This window comes from Tamandua tetradactyla, chromosome 5 (genome assembly GCF_023851605.1).
Source record: "Tamandua tetradactyla isolate mTamTet1 chromosome 5, mTamTet1.pri, whole genome shotgun sequence".
Taxonomy (NCBI): domain Eukaryota; kingdom Metazoa; phylum Chordata; class Mammalia; order Pilosa; family Myrmecophagidae; genus Tamandua; species Tamandua tetradactyla.
The window spans coordinates 22,375,096-22,392,062 of NC_135331.1; the positions used below are offsets into that span (position 1 = coordinate 22,375,096).

The following is a 16,967-nucleotide window of genomic DNA, read 5'->3' on the forward strand; positions in this document are numbered from 1 at the left end:
GAATCCAACTGGGTCTCTGGCATGACAGGCGAGAAGTCTGCCACTGAACCACCATCGCACTGCCCTATTTTTTTTCTTTTTTAAAAATTTATTTAAAAGACATATAACTGCTTAAACAAAAATTGTGGGTTTAAAACATATGTAGATGTAATATATATGACAAAAATAGCACAGGACATGAGTAATAAAACTATACTTTTCCAAGATTCCTATATTTACCTGAAGTAGTATATTAACTCTAAATATGCTGTGATCAATTTAAATCCCATATTGTAATTCCTAAGCAACCATTTAAAAAAATGCAAAAACATATAGCTAAATTACCAAAAGAGAAATTAAAATGGAATATTAAAAAAAATTTGATTGTGGGATACAAGGGTGATTTAATACTTACTTTAAAGTAAGTACAGGGAAGGAAATATTAGAATGCTTGCCCACCATACAGGAGATCCCAAGTTCAATTCCCAACCCACACATCACCACCCCCATAAAAAATATATTTTTTATTATCCCAAAAGAAGGCAGGAAAGCAAAAACAGGAACAACAACAACAACAAAAGATGGGACAAATAGAAAACAAAGAGTAAAATGGCAGCCTTAGAGCCAACTACATAAACACTCACATGAAATCATAAATGGACTAAATACCCAATTAAAAGACAGGAATTGTCAATCGAATAAAAAAGCAACACCTAGGGGTACAAGGGTAGTTGACCAGTAGAATTCTTGCCTGCCATGAAGGAGACCCGGGTTCAATTCCAGGACCATGTACTCTCCTCACCCCACCCCCAAAATTTCAACAAATGTTGCTGCAATAAGGGGATAGTCACATGGAAAAAGGATGAACTGTGACCCCATTATACAGCATACAAAACAAATAAACAATAAAAGCAAGACCCAATTATACACTGTCTACAAAAACCTGCCTTACATACAAAGACAAAGGTCAAAAATGAAAGAAAAGGTCAGGTACCACAGAAACACTAGAAACGCTAATCAGATAGAATAGACTTTAAGATAAAGAGTCATACCAGAGATAAAGATGTTTCATCATAATGATGAATCGTCTTATCATAATAAATAAATATTTATGTGCCTAATAATACAGTTTTAAAATAAATTCAGCAAAAAGTGAGAGAACAAAGAAAGAAACATAAATTTGCAATCACAGTTGGAGATTTTAATAACCCTCTCTCATTAACTGATAGAACAACTAAACCCAAAATCAGTAAGGATATAGAAAATCTGAACAACACTGTCAACCACCCGGAACTTGCTGACATTTATAGAACACTGTGCCAGTTTGAAAGGCTGTATGTCCCCTAGAAAAGCCATGTTTTAATACTAATCCCATTCTGTAAAGGCAGCCGTTACTTCTAATCCCTATTCAGTACTGTATTTTGACACTTTAATTATGAGAAGGGCAAAGCATTAGTTTAGTGATACTCCTGTCAAAAATGTATGACCTGAATCTAATCATGCGGAAATATCAGACAAACCCCAATTGAGAGATATCTACAAAATAATTCCTCAAAAATGACAAGGTCAAGAAACAGAAGGCTCAGGAACTGCTCCAGATTAAAGGAAACTAAAGAAACATTATAACTAAATGCAACACTTGATCCTAGACTGGATCCTGGACCAGGAAAAAAACTGTTACAAGGACATTATTGGGACAACTGAGGAGATCTGAATATGAAAATTAGATTATTGTAGTATCAATGTTAAACTTCCTGATTTTGATAACTGTACAGAGGGAATTGTAAGAGAAATAACTTGTTCTTAAGAAACACATAATAAAAACATTTAAGGGTAGAGAGACATATTCCTAACCTATTCTAATGGTTCAGAAAAAAATTTACATAATAAATAAGTATACATAGATGGACAGAGGGAGAACGGGAGGGAGCAAAAGATAAACCAAATGGGGAAAAATGTAAACAGTAGGTCTATCTGAGTAAAGGAAAAAAGGAAGGTCCTTTTAATATTCTTGCATTTTTCTGTAGGTTTGAAATTACATCAACATAAAGAGCTACAAAAAAATTCCATTGATATTTCTTTTAGTTTCCAGTATCTTAGAGCAGCTAGAAGTAAAAACCAAAAATTGTGGAATTGTAACCCATACTAAACTCTGAAATCTGTTCTACAACTAATTGTTGAGATGCACTTTGAAATTTATTGCTTTTATATATATATTATTTTTAAATATAAAATATATATACTTTTATATATTATATATATTATTTTTCACAAAAAAAGAAAAAAGTCAATTTTGATGATAAATATACAGCTATATATTTAAAAAAGGGAAAAAATTTCTAAAGGGTAAACATAATGATTTTCCTATACATTTTTCTAAAGTCCTAGCTCTGTCCACTGAAAGGTTTAGATACAGAAGTCAATCCAATAGCAAAAGGTACTCTAGCCAGTTTAACTGAACACCATAAGTACATGGAACTTTGAGGAGGGCATGAGATTTTGTAGGTTCGTCCAGAGGGATGCCCTAATAAATCCCAGAGATATTTGAAAAGTGAATAAAAAAGTATTTGCAAAGTCCCCTTGGGAGAATGGCGAAGAAGAGGGAAAATTCACCTTCCCCGTGCGGAGAATTCCTGATAGTCTCACAAGCAGTGGGGACAACCAAAGCAATAGGCCAAGCCCTCAATCTTGGGGTTTGTTCATTTGAAACTTATCCCCGCAAAGGATAGGCTAAGCCTACTTAAAATTAGGCCTAAGAGTCACCCCCAGAGAACCTCTTTTGCTGCTCAAATGTGGCCTCTCTCTTTCAGCCAACACAACAAACAAACTCACTGCCCTTCCCTCTCTATGTGGGACATGACTCCCAGGGGTGTGGACCTTCCTGGCAACATGAGACAGAAATCCTAGAATAAGCTGAGACTCAGCATCAAGGGATTGAGTAAACCTTCTTGACCAAAAGGGGGAAGAAAGAAATGAGACAAAATAAAGTGTCAGTGGCTGAGAGATTTCAGAGTCGAGAGGTTATGCTGGAGGTTATTCTTATGCATTATATAGATATCACCTTTTTAGTTAATGTATAATGGAGAGGCTGGAGGGAACTGCCTGAAAATGTAGAGCTGTGTTCCAGTAGGTATGTTTCTTGAAGATGATTGTATAATGCTATAGAGTTCGCAATGTGACTGTGTGATTGTGAAAACCTTGTGTCTGATGCTCTTTTATCTACCTTATGGACAGATGAGTAAAACATATGGATTAAAAATAAATAAATAATAGGGGGAACAAATGTTAAAATAAATTTAGTAGATTGAAATGCTAGTGATCAATGAAAGGGAGTGGTAAGGGGTATAGAAAAAAAATAGGGGAACCAAAGGCTAAAATATTTTGGGTAGATGGAAACACTAGCAGTCAATGAGAGGGCAGGGTAAGGGGTATGGTATGTATGAGTTTTTTTCTTTTTCTGAATTGGTGCAAATGTTCTAAGAAATGATCATGATGATGAATTACAACTATGTAATTCTATTCTTGGTATATAATATTCATTATATACCAAGAATAGAATTATCATCTGGTAAAAATGTTCATGTTTGTATGTTGTTATGTTTTTTTTTTTAAAAAAAAAGGTGCTCCAGCACCAATACAGTATGTCTCAATACCATTCTGTACTAAAAGGAACCAGGAGGCCTTTGCAGAAATAGCCAGATTCCAAGTTTGGGGCAGGAAATACAAAAGATGATCCTGGATACCATGTTATGCCAGAAAGCAAGGAAGTTATCAAAGACTACTGGGGTCATGTCAAAAGAACCCAGCAGCCAACATGAAGAGGCTCTCACTGGTCTAAAACGGAACAATGTGAATATCATAAACAGTAATAATCATTATATACTGAAATTAGGTATATTTAAATCCATGAGTTCATAATGATTAAAAAAGAAAACAACTCTTCATCTGGTGATTTGGAGGTTTTATGGACTCCAGAAAAGATGATGTTTTTAAAGCTAATCCATTCCCGCAGTTGTAGACCTCTTAGGGTGGGGTCTTTTGATCAGGTTATCTGATTAGGTTATTTCCGTTACGGCAGGCCCCGAGTGGGCTTTAATCCTCTTACTGAAGTCATTTATAAAAGGATGAATTAGAAAGAACAGAAGCTGAGAGGAGACACACAGAAGTTGAGAAAGAAAGCCACAGAAACAGAGAGAAAGCCACCGGAGCCAAAAGTTGGAAGCAATGAAATCCAGAAAAAAAAGGGAGAGATGAGTAGATACCATAGGCCTTGCCATCTGACAGAGGATCCAGGCAGTGTCTGATGTTGCCTTGATGTGGATATTTTCACAGCCTCAGAACTTTAAGCTTGTGAACTAATAAATCCCCATTGTTAAAAGCCAGCCCATTTCTGGCATATTGCATTTCAGCAGCTTAAGCACACTAAAAACAGTCACCTTCAGAAGATACTAAGTTGATACATAAAGGGAAAAAAATCAAGCATCGATCCTGCTTTTCCTTAATCAAATTATACCTCTGGGTAACAAAAGTAGTTGAGAAGGAAGTGTAATCCAACTAAAAATTAAGAAGTTATAATTAGAATATCACATTTGGCAAACCCTAATGGATCTAGCAATGATCACCAATGAGCCCCAACTTCATAAAAATAGAGGCAATGAAACATAACATGTCTCTGAATGGATGTACATAACATTCATATTGCAAATAAAATATCCAAATTGAATTTTTATTTTTATCATCACAATTGACTTTTCTTTCTTTTTTGTGAAAAATAATACGTACACAAAAAAGCAATAAATTTCAAAGCACTTTGCAACAAATAGTTGTAGACAAGATTTCAGAGTTTGGTATGGGTTACAATTCCACATTTTTAGGTTTTAACTACTAGCTACTCCCAGACATTAATGATTAAAATAAATATCAATATAATGATTCAGCAATCATATTCTTTTTTTTTTTGTATGCTGTATGGTGGGGGTCACATTTCATTCTTTTCTCATGTGACTATCCCATTATCGCAGCGCCATTTGTTGAATTTTTCTTGGGAGGGTGAGCGTGGGCCAGAATTCAAATCCAGGTCTCCTGCATGGCAGAAGAGAATTCTACCACTGAAACTACCCTTGCACTCCACCAACTTGAATTGATCAATTATCAATGATCTAACTATTAATGTGCAGGAAATATAGGGGTCAGAATAACATGTTAGAATTGCATTATGAAGATGCAATTAGCAAAATACAGACTGTGGGAAACTCAACAGGACAAACTACCAAGTTTTTTCAACAAATAAAAGTACAGAGAAAAAAATAAGAGATGAATGGGGAACTTTATAGATTAAAGATATTGAGGAGACATATCAATGAATCATAATATATGGACCTTATTTTAAAAAGAAACAAAGACTCAACATTATTGGCCTCAAGGAAATTCATGTCAAAACCACAATGAAATAAATCCTATATTCAGTAGAATGGCTATAAAATATATATATATATTTTTTCTCAAGTATTGTTGAGAATGTAGAGAAACTGAAACCCTCATACACTGCTGGTGGGAATGTAAAATGGTGTAGCCATTTTGGAAAACAGTCTGGCAGTTACTCAAAAGGTTAAACAGAGAGTTACCATATGACCCAGCAATTTCACTCCTGGGTATACATCTAAGAAAAATGAAAACATATGCCATGCAAAATATTTATAGGTACATTATTCATAACAGAAAAAGAATGGTAACAGCCCAAATATACATCAATAAATAAATGGATAAACAAAATGTTGAATGTCCATATAAAGGAAATATTTGTTTGGTAATAAAAAAGAATGATATACTGATACATGCTATCACATGGAAGAACCTTAAAAATACTCTGCTAAATGAAAGAAGCTAGTCATAAAAGGCCACATATTGTATGATCTCATTATATGAGATGTCTGGAATAGGCAAATCTACGGAGACAAAAAGTAGATTAGTGGTTGACTAAAACTGGGAGTTTGGTGAGAAAGGGGGAGTGACTACTAGTGGGAATGGAGTTTTGTGGGGATGAAAAAATGTTCTAAACTCAAATGAAGTAGTGGTTGCACAAGTCTTTACTTACGTATTACATTGGAATTTTCTGTACTAAATTTTTTTTTTAAAACCTCAAAAAGAGAGAAAAGAAAACCACCCCTAGAATCTGTGCGACCACCATAGTACAGACCCAATCTTACACACGAAATCATGCTAACGTGTAATAGTTCTGCTATTCATGGTGCGGGAAATGCCATATGAGGCTCAAACAATGCATTAGCACCAACTAAAGGGGGGCGATCAGCCCACTGAGAGTGCACAGCCCACAACAATCACAAACACCATATACCAATGTGGGCCCATAATCTCTAGATCCTTTCATTAATCTTAAAAGAAAGCCTTCCCAGAAAATATCAAGTATTTGTATTGTATACTGGATTTACCTGGTGTTCACAGTGTTTGCAGACCATATTACTAGTAAGTCTTCCATGAAAAGGATGTTGAGACTTCCAGTGATTGGATATGAAATGAGGTGTCCCTAGAATACAAAATACCTTTTGATATGCTACCTTTAGCCCTTTGGAATCAACCTCAAAATTCACCCTCCTTTTAGATATATGGTAGAATTTCCCCTTTAGAAAAAATGTTCCTGAAAAGTACATTGAAATAGCTTTCCTCACTGACTTCCATTAAAATTAAAAAAAAAAAATTCCCATTTCTGCACAGAATTTATATAGGTCTTTAAATGTGTCTTTGATATAATGAGCAGAGTCATATTTTAAAAAGCAATTTGCATTTAATAACATCTGTTTATTAACATTTGTTTAAGCTATCCATGTCAAAAGAAGCATACCACAACTGCACATTTATAATGTGACATAAATGTCTGAAATAATCAGAATAAGCAAGTTCTGAAGAACTGGGGCTTTCTCTGGACAGGGTAGGGAGGTATACACACAGTATAAAATGCTACTTGGGAACGGGGGTGCTGTAATCAGGCAGCCCTGGGCTCAATTATGGCTCTGCTGCTTATTAGCTACATGACCTAGGAAGTCACTTTATCTCCATAAGCCAGTTTGCTGGAAATGGGGGAATAACTATTATTCCAATTTCCCCAGTATCATCGACTTCATAGAGCTGTTGTAATGCTTAAGTGAGATTAAATTATAGTGCCTGGCACACAGTATGGTCTCAAAAAATATTAATTCTCGGGTGTTTATGGGACACTGAGACTCAGAGTTAGAACTCTGAAGCTATAAAAGTCCACAGTAACCCATACTGGAACGGTAAAAAAAAAAAAAAAAATATTAATTCTTATTTCTATTAAAATACAAAGAAATCAATGCAATGCATCAGTTTTATTTTTTAATTAAGTCTCAAGAAAACAATGATTGCCTTTTAAGGAGGTCTGTGATCATTTACAGTCAAAGTTGGCCAACATGAAACATGAGGACATGACAGATTCAATTTCTTAAGTTCTTCACAGGACCAATTCAAGAAGGTAAAAAGAAAGCCCTTGTTTGAAGTATAAATGACTGTTTAGAGGAAACTGAGTGGGCTGGTGTGTGAGGGAACAATTCAAGATGTTCACCAAAGGAATCATTTAAAGCTGTCCCCAAAACACAAGTTCCTTTGCAAATATATCATGTGTTTCAGCTGGATTGGATGTCACACACACGCATAAAATTAAGTAAATAAATTGTCATATCTAAAAAGCACACATCTTATGTGTTACATTTCAATGGAAAACAACTACCTCTTGTGCGGCAGGTTATTTGTTTGGGAATTACTTCTGACTGCTGCTGTAAGGGAAAAAAAGAGACTGAAAACCCCCTGAAATCCTTTTTATCACCCTCACCCCACCCTTATATCTTACAAATTTTTGCGCTGATTATACCATTTAAAAATCAACTTTGTAAAAAGGCCATAGTTTTAAAAGTAGACCCTAATTATGCTCTCTGACTGGTTACTATACATATTTCTTCATCAAATGAAATCAAAACATATTTCCCCTCTCCAGTGTATTTTCCCCCTTTACTAGTTAAATTTTATCACCTTTAAAGCATCTTTGCTGTTACAGAGATATGAGACTAGTTTAGTATCCCTATGGTTTCTTATTCTCCTCTATTAAATAAAACAAAGTACATTTTTCTTCTCAAAGCTAACGATAAATTGCAACAATGAATCATTTTAAAGAGCCATGATACCTGCAACCAAAGTCACCAACTGCAAAGTCTACGGCTTAAGGCCTCCCCCATCCTCACTCCCGCTACTGACTTCTGCTGAATCTTACTTTTAAGTTTAAAATTGCACAAAGATTATCCTTATACCTATTAGATGGGTATAAACTGCACAGGATAAATTGAAAATATTAATGGTTTACCTCCAAAGAATGCATATCAAACAAATGTGTGACCTGGGGCTGATGGTCTCGCTCATCTTCCAAGGACGAGGTAATGACATGGAATAATTCATGAGCATCCTGTCAAAGGGCAAAGCAGTCTTCAGAAAGGGGCCAAGGAGGCAGGGCAGCATCAGAACCAGCCTGCGGATGGGCCAGAAGGCAGAACCTCTAGTTTGTTTTCCACCCTTTCAAGGCCCAGCTCATTAAACAGAAAGTCACACAACTAGATATTTTCATGAGACCCTCAAACTGAGAGGCCCATGAGGAAAGAGAAAGAGGAAAGCTGGGGCAAGCTGGCAGTCTCTAAGCCTGTTTTAGATTTATTGAGATGGCCCAGAACCTCAATCCACCCAACCTCAAACAGAACTACTCTTTAAAAATCAACCCAAACATCTCTCTCCAGAAAAACCAAAAGCCACCCCTCCTTCCTATGGGACAGACATGGTCCCCTACCCTGAACTCCCATGGCGCTATAAATCCTACTCCCTCATACGCTATAAATCCTACTACTTCCCTCACTCACTACAGCCATGATATGGACTTAAGCCACCAATAGCTCCTGGCTGGACACCCACAACAGCCTCCTCACTGGCTCTTGGCCTCCTTGCAGTATCCAGAGTGACCTTTTAAAACATAAACAAGTTTACTCTCTGCTTCCAACTGCCAATGGCTTTCACTTCTAAGGTAAAACCCACCCTTCTTACTCAGTCTGCCAAGTCCTATACAACCTGATCTAGCCTCCTGCCTCCTGAAGTTCTCGCCCTCAATCATTTGACTCCAGCCCCCTCCTCCTTTCATTTAATACTCCAAGCTTATTCCCATTGCAGGGCCCCTGCACTTCATGCATACTTGGCTAAGAAGCACTTTGCCTGGGTCTTCACGTGACTGCCTCCTTCTCAGCCTTCAGGTCTCCATGGAAATGGCACCTCCTAGGGCAGATCCTCCCTGACCAATTAGCCAAAGTTGCCTCCACACTCCTTACTCTTACCCCAGACAATTTAACAGCAGTCCTGCAGGCTCTACTTTCAAAATATATCCCAGATCTCTCAGAGCTCTCTGCCTCCCCTGCCTTAGCACCACTCTGAGCCCCAGTCGTCTTGGGCCCAGACAACCACATTTCCTCTTCACTTCTATTCTTGCCCCCTATGGTCCTTCCTCCACACAGCAAACAAAGTAGCCATTTTCAAACATAAATTGGACCCCTGTTCAAAGCCCTATAATGGCTTCTCATTGTACATGAATAAAAGCCAGACTCCCCCTGTTGATGTCCTCCTGGCCTTGCATTAACTGCTCACTGCCAACTTCGACCAGCCACTTTCCTTTGCCCCACCATGTTTCATGCCCCAGTCATGACAGCCTTCTGGCCATTCTCCAGATGTGCCCCCTTGTGGCTCTCTCAAGGCTTCTGGTCTAGCTCGGTCCTCTGTCTGGAACACTCTGCACCCAGATCTTCACAGGCTTCACTCCTTTTTATACTTTGGGTCTCACCTAAAACCTCACCTCTCCAGAAAGCCTTCTCTATTTAAAGAAGTCTCCCAGCTGCTCCTCATGTCCAGACCCCAGGAATCACACTTCATTGCACCATCCCATTTTATTTTCTGGTTAGCACATAATGATAAGTACCTTGGTTACTGTCTGCCCTCCACCCTACCTCCTAGATTACATGCTCACCACCCCCCCACCATAAAACAGGCTATGCCTGGGGCAGGTATTCAATAAATATTTGTTGCATACATAAATGAATCACCTCCTGGACTATAAAATGCAGTTAGCAAGAGAGCTATTAAGATTCAAAGATAAATAAGACAAGGCTCTTGCCTTCCAGGTACTTACAATCCAGGGGTAGAAATAGATACTTAGCTATTATCCAACAGCACAAATGTTTCTACTCTGCTATGACCAGTAAGCCTGGAGCCAAGAAGAGAATCAGCTCTTCCTGGGAGGTTCAAGGAACTTCAGATAAGGCATCTGGGCCAACCTTTGAAGGATGAGCAGGGATTCACCAAGGAGAAAAATCCAAAGATAGGATGGAAGGGGATCTGTAAGCTATCCCTCACTACTTGGCCTCGAGAGAAGGGACAATATTGCAGAAGAATGGAGTTGAAGAGTGGAAGTTTAGGGCCACAGTGGTTCGAATTCTGGCTCTGCCATTTAAACAGCTGTGTGATTCTGGGCAAGTCACTTCAGTTCCCTGATCCTTGGTGTTCTCATCTGTAAAATGAGGATAATAATAGTAGCTCCTTCCACAAATGTTATGAGGATTAAATCAGATAATTCACATAAAGCAAACATTGAGCCCAATGCATGCCCCATAGCTCTAGTATCCAACTTCAACACCTAACAGTGGTTGATGGTCAGTGAAATCTGCTGTTGACTGAATAGATCATTAATAATCAAAATGTGCACAGCCCCAAGCTACAGGCTCTGGAACCCTTCAAAGAGAAAGAGACCAACAGACAGGCATGCTTATCTCTCTTTTTCATGTACAACTGTAGCAGTATGCAGCTCAGTACATTGTGTGCTAGAAATGCTGGAAATTTCTTCCAACAAGTAGGTAGAACTTAAGTGAGTCTTTTACGGAAGGGTAAGATATAGAAAAGGTGCTTAAGTCCTTAGAGACTAAGTCTCAGGCACTCTCTCAGTTTAGAGAAATGTACACTCAGGCCCAGCCACTTGTTGGTCAATAGTGGCATTTAGTCTTCATGCTGAAGCAATATAGCTGTTTTTTAGCCTTTATTCCAAGTCCCTGTCCCTACTCACTAGTGAAAAGTATCTCCAAGGTAAACCTGTTTGAACAATGTGTTTACCTGTTCTTCAAATGAAGAGATCTGCCATCTGTACATTCTTAAGACATCCAACAAGCAACTTGCATCCAAGACCTCATCATCAGTAATTTCTTGGCAGGACAAAGCTGGAAATGAAAAAGGAGGTTAGAAATTATTAAATTCAAGCCTAAGAGCTAATCAGAAAACCTACCCAGCACAACATACCACAGCTAATTAAAAATTCCTTAAGAATTGTAAAATTGGGGCGGGGCAAGGGCAGTTCAGTGGTAGAATCCCTGCCTGCCGAGACCTGCATTCGATTCCCAGTCCCTGCACCTCCCCACCTCCTCCTCAACAACAACAACAAAAAGAACTGTAAAATTGGCCTTGTAATTAAGTTCTTTCATCATTCTTCTTTGTAGTCTTACCCTTTCCTTACTTAGCACGTTACTAAGCACTTTATGTTTGTTGAATGAATGTTATTTTTCACAAGGCTGCAGTACTTAAATGAAGTAACTGATTTTCTGATATTTGAATAAACCATCATCAATATAAATTTGTTGTTACAAGATTCTTATTAAGCACAGTGATTTTAAATCACAACTCTCAGGATAGGAAGGGCCCTTAAATTTTAATCATGCGGCACCTACCTTATTTCTACAATATTTTTTCCCATGGCCACAAAACCTTAGCTTGCATTTGTTTACATCCAAGTTCCTGATTATTACTGCAAAACATCAAACTACACGCGGCAGGCTGAAATGGTCTGCTGAGTGGTTTGTTTTTCAGTCATAAGCAGAATCAAGCCTAATAAATACCCATTAAATTATGTTCTAATAAAACTTTATTTGCGAAATAGGTGGTGGGCCAGATTTGGCCTATAGGACAGTTTGTAGACCCTTGATCTTGGCCATCCTACTTCTGAGAGGATTTTATACTAGACCAGTACTGCTAGAATGTGAGGGATAAAAATATAGAGGACTGCCATCTCAGTGCAGTTTCTGGGCTTCAGATACTTCCAAGATAAACTAGACTCTGATTCTGGAGATTCTGAAGGTTTCCTTCCTACCTCTCCTTCCCCTTCCCCCTCTACAGTAGTGCTGGCAGCTGGTGCTGAGAAGTCCTGAGGCTCATCTTACCTGTACTCTTGAGACCTGACCTTTGCCCACCATGACCTTTACCCTCCAGAACAAAGAAGCAGAGTTGAAAAGGGACTGTACTTTCCTTCTTTCTCCCACATTCCTTAGCCATCACTTCTGTTACCTCTTTCCCTCCCAAGGATAACTGTAATATTCTCTTCAACAAAATTAGCCTAAAAATGTTGTGGGGCAATTTGGTCATGTCTACTGACATTTTCATATCTTAAAATCAAGTAATTCTTCTTAGGATCCACCCAAGAGAAACACATGCATATACACATGAGGCAGTGTGTACAGGGAAGTTCACTGCAGCCTGTTTATCATAACAAGGAACTGGAAGCAAATGGCTAAATAAACTGTGGTGCTTCTAGATTATGGATACTATGAGTGAATGAAATAGAGCTACTTATACTGAAACAGACGGACATTCCCTAATGTATATGATGTCTTGGGTTATGAAAAACACAAACAAAACATTATGCAATTTCTACGAGTAAACAGAAACATATTTAAATGCACAGAAAACTTTGTGGAAGAATATATTCATATCTCACAATTGGGAAGGAAGGAGTGGAGCAGGTTTGGGGTTTGTGATAAAGGGGACTTTGGCCTTATCTGCAATGTTGTAAATTTTACAAGGAGAAGTTATTTATATATTACTTGTGAAATTAAAAATTATTTTTAAAATACCAAAATAAGACATGAAAAGCAGAAATAGAGAAGGGAGTATATATTCTAAATGCAGCTGCAGAGGGGGTGGCTCTGTCTCCTACACTGGTCACACATACAGGAAATAGGTGGTGGTGCAGCCATGGTTAAGGCAAACCCTAATCCTGCTTCACAGCACCCAGCCTGCTGACAGTTCACCTTTTCATACAGTCTTTGGAATGGTGTATTTTTTTCAACATGGTAATAAAGGAAATTATTCTCAAATCACCTTATACAAAAGAGCAGATATCCCTTCATAAAGATTTCTTTGAGTCAAGCAGAAATCACATAGGAAAAACACCTCTGTGAAGCATTATTTAGCTGGATGCTTTTTAAATGCAATTTTTTTCTGAGTAATATATGTTTATTGATGAAAATTTCAGAAATTCAGAAAAGCATTTTTTGATGTTTTTTTAAAGTATCAATAACTGCGTAATCCCCAAACAGCCACTGCTAAATTTTGGCCTTTTTCCCTCCAGCATTTTTTTATTGTGAAACACATATACAAAAAAACAATAATTTTCCAAGTATATTTAAACAAGTAGTTATAAAACAGATTTTCTTTTTTGTATGGGCAGCGACCAGGAATTGAACCCAGGCCTCCAGCATGGCAGGTGAGAATTCTGCCACTGAGCCAAGCAAAAGAAATATCAGTATGATTCTGCACTCATACTCATTCATTAAATCCTACTTTCTCTATGTAACTCCACCATCACCTTGGATCTTTCTTCTACTCTTTAGGGGTATATGGGCTATGCCCATTCTAACTTTTTCGTATTGGAAGAGACTGTCGATAATATGGGATAGAGGGATGGAACTAGCTGATGTTCTAGAAGGGCTGGCCCCTCTGAATTTCAGGATTTATCTGGTCCAGAGACCCATCTGAAGGTTGTAGGTTTATGGAAAGTTAGCCTAGTGCATGGAATCTTTGTAGAATCTTAATTAATGCCCTAGGTATTCTTTAGGATTGGGTAGAATGGTTTTGGTTGGGGTTTGGCAAATTATGACAGGTAGCAATGTCAAACTGAAGCTTGAGTAAGAGCGACCTCCAGAGTAGCCTCTTGACTCTGTTTGAACTCTCTCAGCCACTGATAGCTTATTTGTTATACTTTTTTTCCCTGTTTTGGTCAGGACGGCATTATGGATCCCATGGTGCCAGAGCCAGGCTCATCCCTGGGAGTCATGTCCCACGGCACCAGGGAAATTTCACCTCTCCTCCAGGGCCTTTTATGTGTGGAATTTCTTGCCTCACTCAAGTCAAAGGATGTCACATTTGCATCCTGCTTTTTTTGTTTTGTTTCATTTTGGTATTCTGTTCTTTTAAGCTTATTAAAACCTATGCCCTTCCCAAAATTTACAAAACTTCATGAAAATGATTGCCAATGGTCATGTAATATTTCATTAATGTTTAATTATTCTATTTTTGGACATTTATATTCTTTCCTTTTAATTTTTTATTTTTTCGGCATTTTGTGTACATATTAGCATTTTCCAAACTGTGTTCTATGGAATGGCTCTTGGGATGTTAACAGGTATTATGAAGGAAAAAAACAGTTCCATAGTCAAAAAAGCTGGCTTAAAAATGAAGTTAGACAACTTCCTAAAGCCTTTACCAAGCCAATGTATGTGGTGACTCTCCAAGTTGGGGATAGTATTTGGCCATTCTCAAACTTGTTTGAGCTTAGCCATTTTCCAAGCCAGTGTAAATCATGGTAGTGTTCCAGGAATGGAGTTACTAGGTCAAATGGTACTGAATATTTTGCAAGCTCTTCCAATGCAACACCAAACTGCTTTCCAAAAAGGTGGCACTAATTCACACTCTTACCAGCAATATAAGAACGTGTTGTGCAACACCTGGCCAGGACTGTGGATTTGTTTTTTAATCGTTCTTAACAGGTAAAAAACAATACCCTACTATTCTTTAATTTATATTTCTTTGATGATGGCCAAGTTGAACTTTTAAGTGTTTGCTAGCAATTATGTATTATTTCTTTTGTGAATTACCTTATTTCCTAGGCTGAAGGCTTTTTTTACTTTAATGTTTTTGAAATCAGAGTATTTCTTACAAAAAAGTGTTTCTATGTGGCAGCGGAATATTTTCTTCCCTAATAAAGGTGTTATTAAAGTGATCGTTTTTAAAATAAATTACCACTTTTTTTTTTTAAAACTACTTGATTGTACCTATTGACCTCCAAGTTTTTCTGCATAATAATCTGTATGATCTTTTACTACACTAAGGCTATTAGACTTTTGCCTATCATTTGGTCTTCTTTGAAAATACACATAATCCCCATTAAATTCCCATTTAGATACCTTTCAGGAGGTGCAACAGTGTTAAGGATAAATACTGGTGATGGGGGGGCTCCTTCTGATCCCTGGTATACTGGGTTGTAAACTCTTCCAGCCACTTGATGAAAGCAGGGCAGGCAGACAAGCCTTGCAGCAGGGAGTTCATGAAGCAGGTATTCCCTAAATTGACAAGACCAGGAACAAGCCCTAAGAAAAAAAAGAAGGGGAGGAGCGGAAACAGCACATCATATTACCAACTTTCTTTTCTCTCTAATTCAGGATCCAGGGTTTCTGCATTACTTAAATTTCTTAAATTCGGAATCCCAATTTAAGAAGTTCTAATCCACAGACATCTGGGGCCAAGCATTCTGCCTGCTCCCAGGCCCAATCCAAGGATTTCTCTTTCAAGAGACTGTACGCTACAGAAGGACAGGTCCTCATCATGTGTCATTTTTGAAACCTACCATGGTATGTGGCATAGCCTGGTTCATACCAAATGTACAAAAACATTTTACAACGATCCCTTTTCCCTGCTCTCTCTCATTTTAATGAGAAAACTATGTTTCTCAGAACAGAAGAAAACAATTGCTCTGTTGTTGCTTTCCCAGGACAATGATTTTGTTTTTTATCTTACAATCAACGGGAAAGGCACCACTCTAGCAATTCTGATTAGTCTTTCTGCAAAGATTATCAGCAAAATTTGTGATACATCCCCTCTTCTGCTGAAATTTTAAAAAAAATTATTATGATAACTCTCAAGCATGAATAAAAGGAGAGAGAATATATAATCAACCTCAACTGTAACTATTCCTAGATTTAACAATGATCAACATTTGGTGCACATGATTCCTCTCTCTCTTTTTTTTTTTTTTGCTGAATTTTAAACACAAGTAGGGTAACATTTACAGAAGGGCTATTTTTTAAAACAAGGAGACAGACTTTTTTTAATGAAAAATCGAACTTGAAACTTTCACTAGTGATTAGCAGCTAATTAGTAAAACCACAAATGCATCATATAATTAATAAATTGTACCACTGAGAAGCACCATTGCCATATTAATGAGAACACTTAGGCAATTAACCATTCAAAAACTTTCAATACAAAGCAGGCCTCAAATTCAAGACTTGAGAGAGGCTGAATGTAAATCTTTTTACTACAGGGTGTAAAATAATGAATCATTAAAATTAACTGCATAAAATGACACACACACACCCCTTTTATGTCTTGTTTTTGGATCACGTTTACATCATGATGCAATAGCCTCATTCTTACCTTTTCTACGCTTCTTTCTTTCTGTAATGGGACCCCAAATAACATAAATTCCTGCTGCAAGTGCAGCGGCAATTCCACCTATAACTCCCCAGTTCTTCATGACTTTATACCTAAAAAAGAAAATAAATTTACTGTCTTCCTCATTTCAAACACAATATGTGGATAAACAGATACAGGTAATTATCTCTGTATATAATGTTTAGTCAAAATTATCCACCAAATATCTAACTTCCAAGTTAAAGCAAAACACAGCAATAGGATTATGTCTTGAATAATAGCACTGTTAGAATTAAGGATTTAAAACCTAAATCAGAACACAACCTCCCAACAAGCCCATCTTACTTAAAAGAAAGCCAGATTTTCTCTCCTACGCTGCCTCTCCTTGCACCATTCCAACCACACTG

General features: G+C 37.5%; 1 protein-coding gene across 4 annotated transcripts in view; it reads right to left on the bottom strand.

Annotated features, from left to right (window-relative positions):
* Nucleotides 1–16,967, bottom strand: part of USP30 (ubiquitin specific peptidase 30) — a 30,240-nt gene that overhangs the window by 10,497 nt on the left and 2,776 nt on the right. For 3 of the 4 annotated variants that reach the window (XR_013175644.1, XM_077160103.1, XM_077160105.1), the window contains exons 2-7: nt 16,564–16,673; nt 15,315–15,497; nt 11,197–11,300; nt 8,369–8,467; nt 7,742–7,787; nt 6,429–6,523 (exon numbers count right to left, since the gene is read on the bottom strand). Coding sequence is in view for 3 of the 4 variants with exons in the window: in XM_077160103.1 (XP_077016218.1) it covers nt 6,429–6,523; nt 7,742–7,787; nt 8,369–8,467; nt 11,197–11,300; nt 15,315–15,497; nt 16,564–16,673 (637 nt within the window). In the remaining variant the exon portion in view is untranslated. The remainder of the gene's footprint in view (nt 1–6,428; nt 6,524–7,741; nt 7,788–8,368; nt 8,468–11,196; nt 11,301–15,314; nt 15,498–16,563; nt 16,674–16,967) is intronic. The other variant, XM_077160104.1, reaches the window with a different exon arrangement.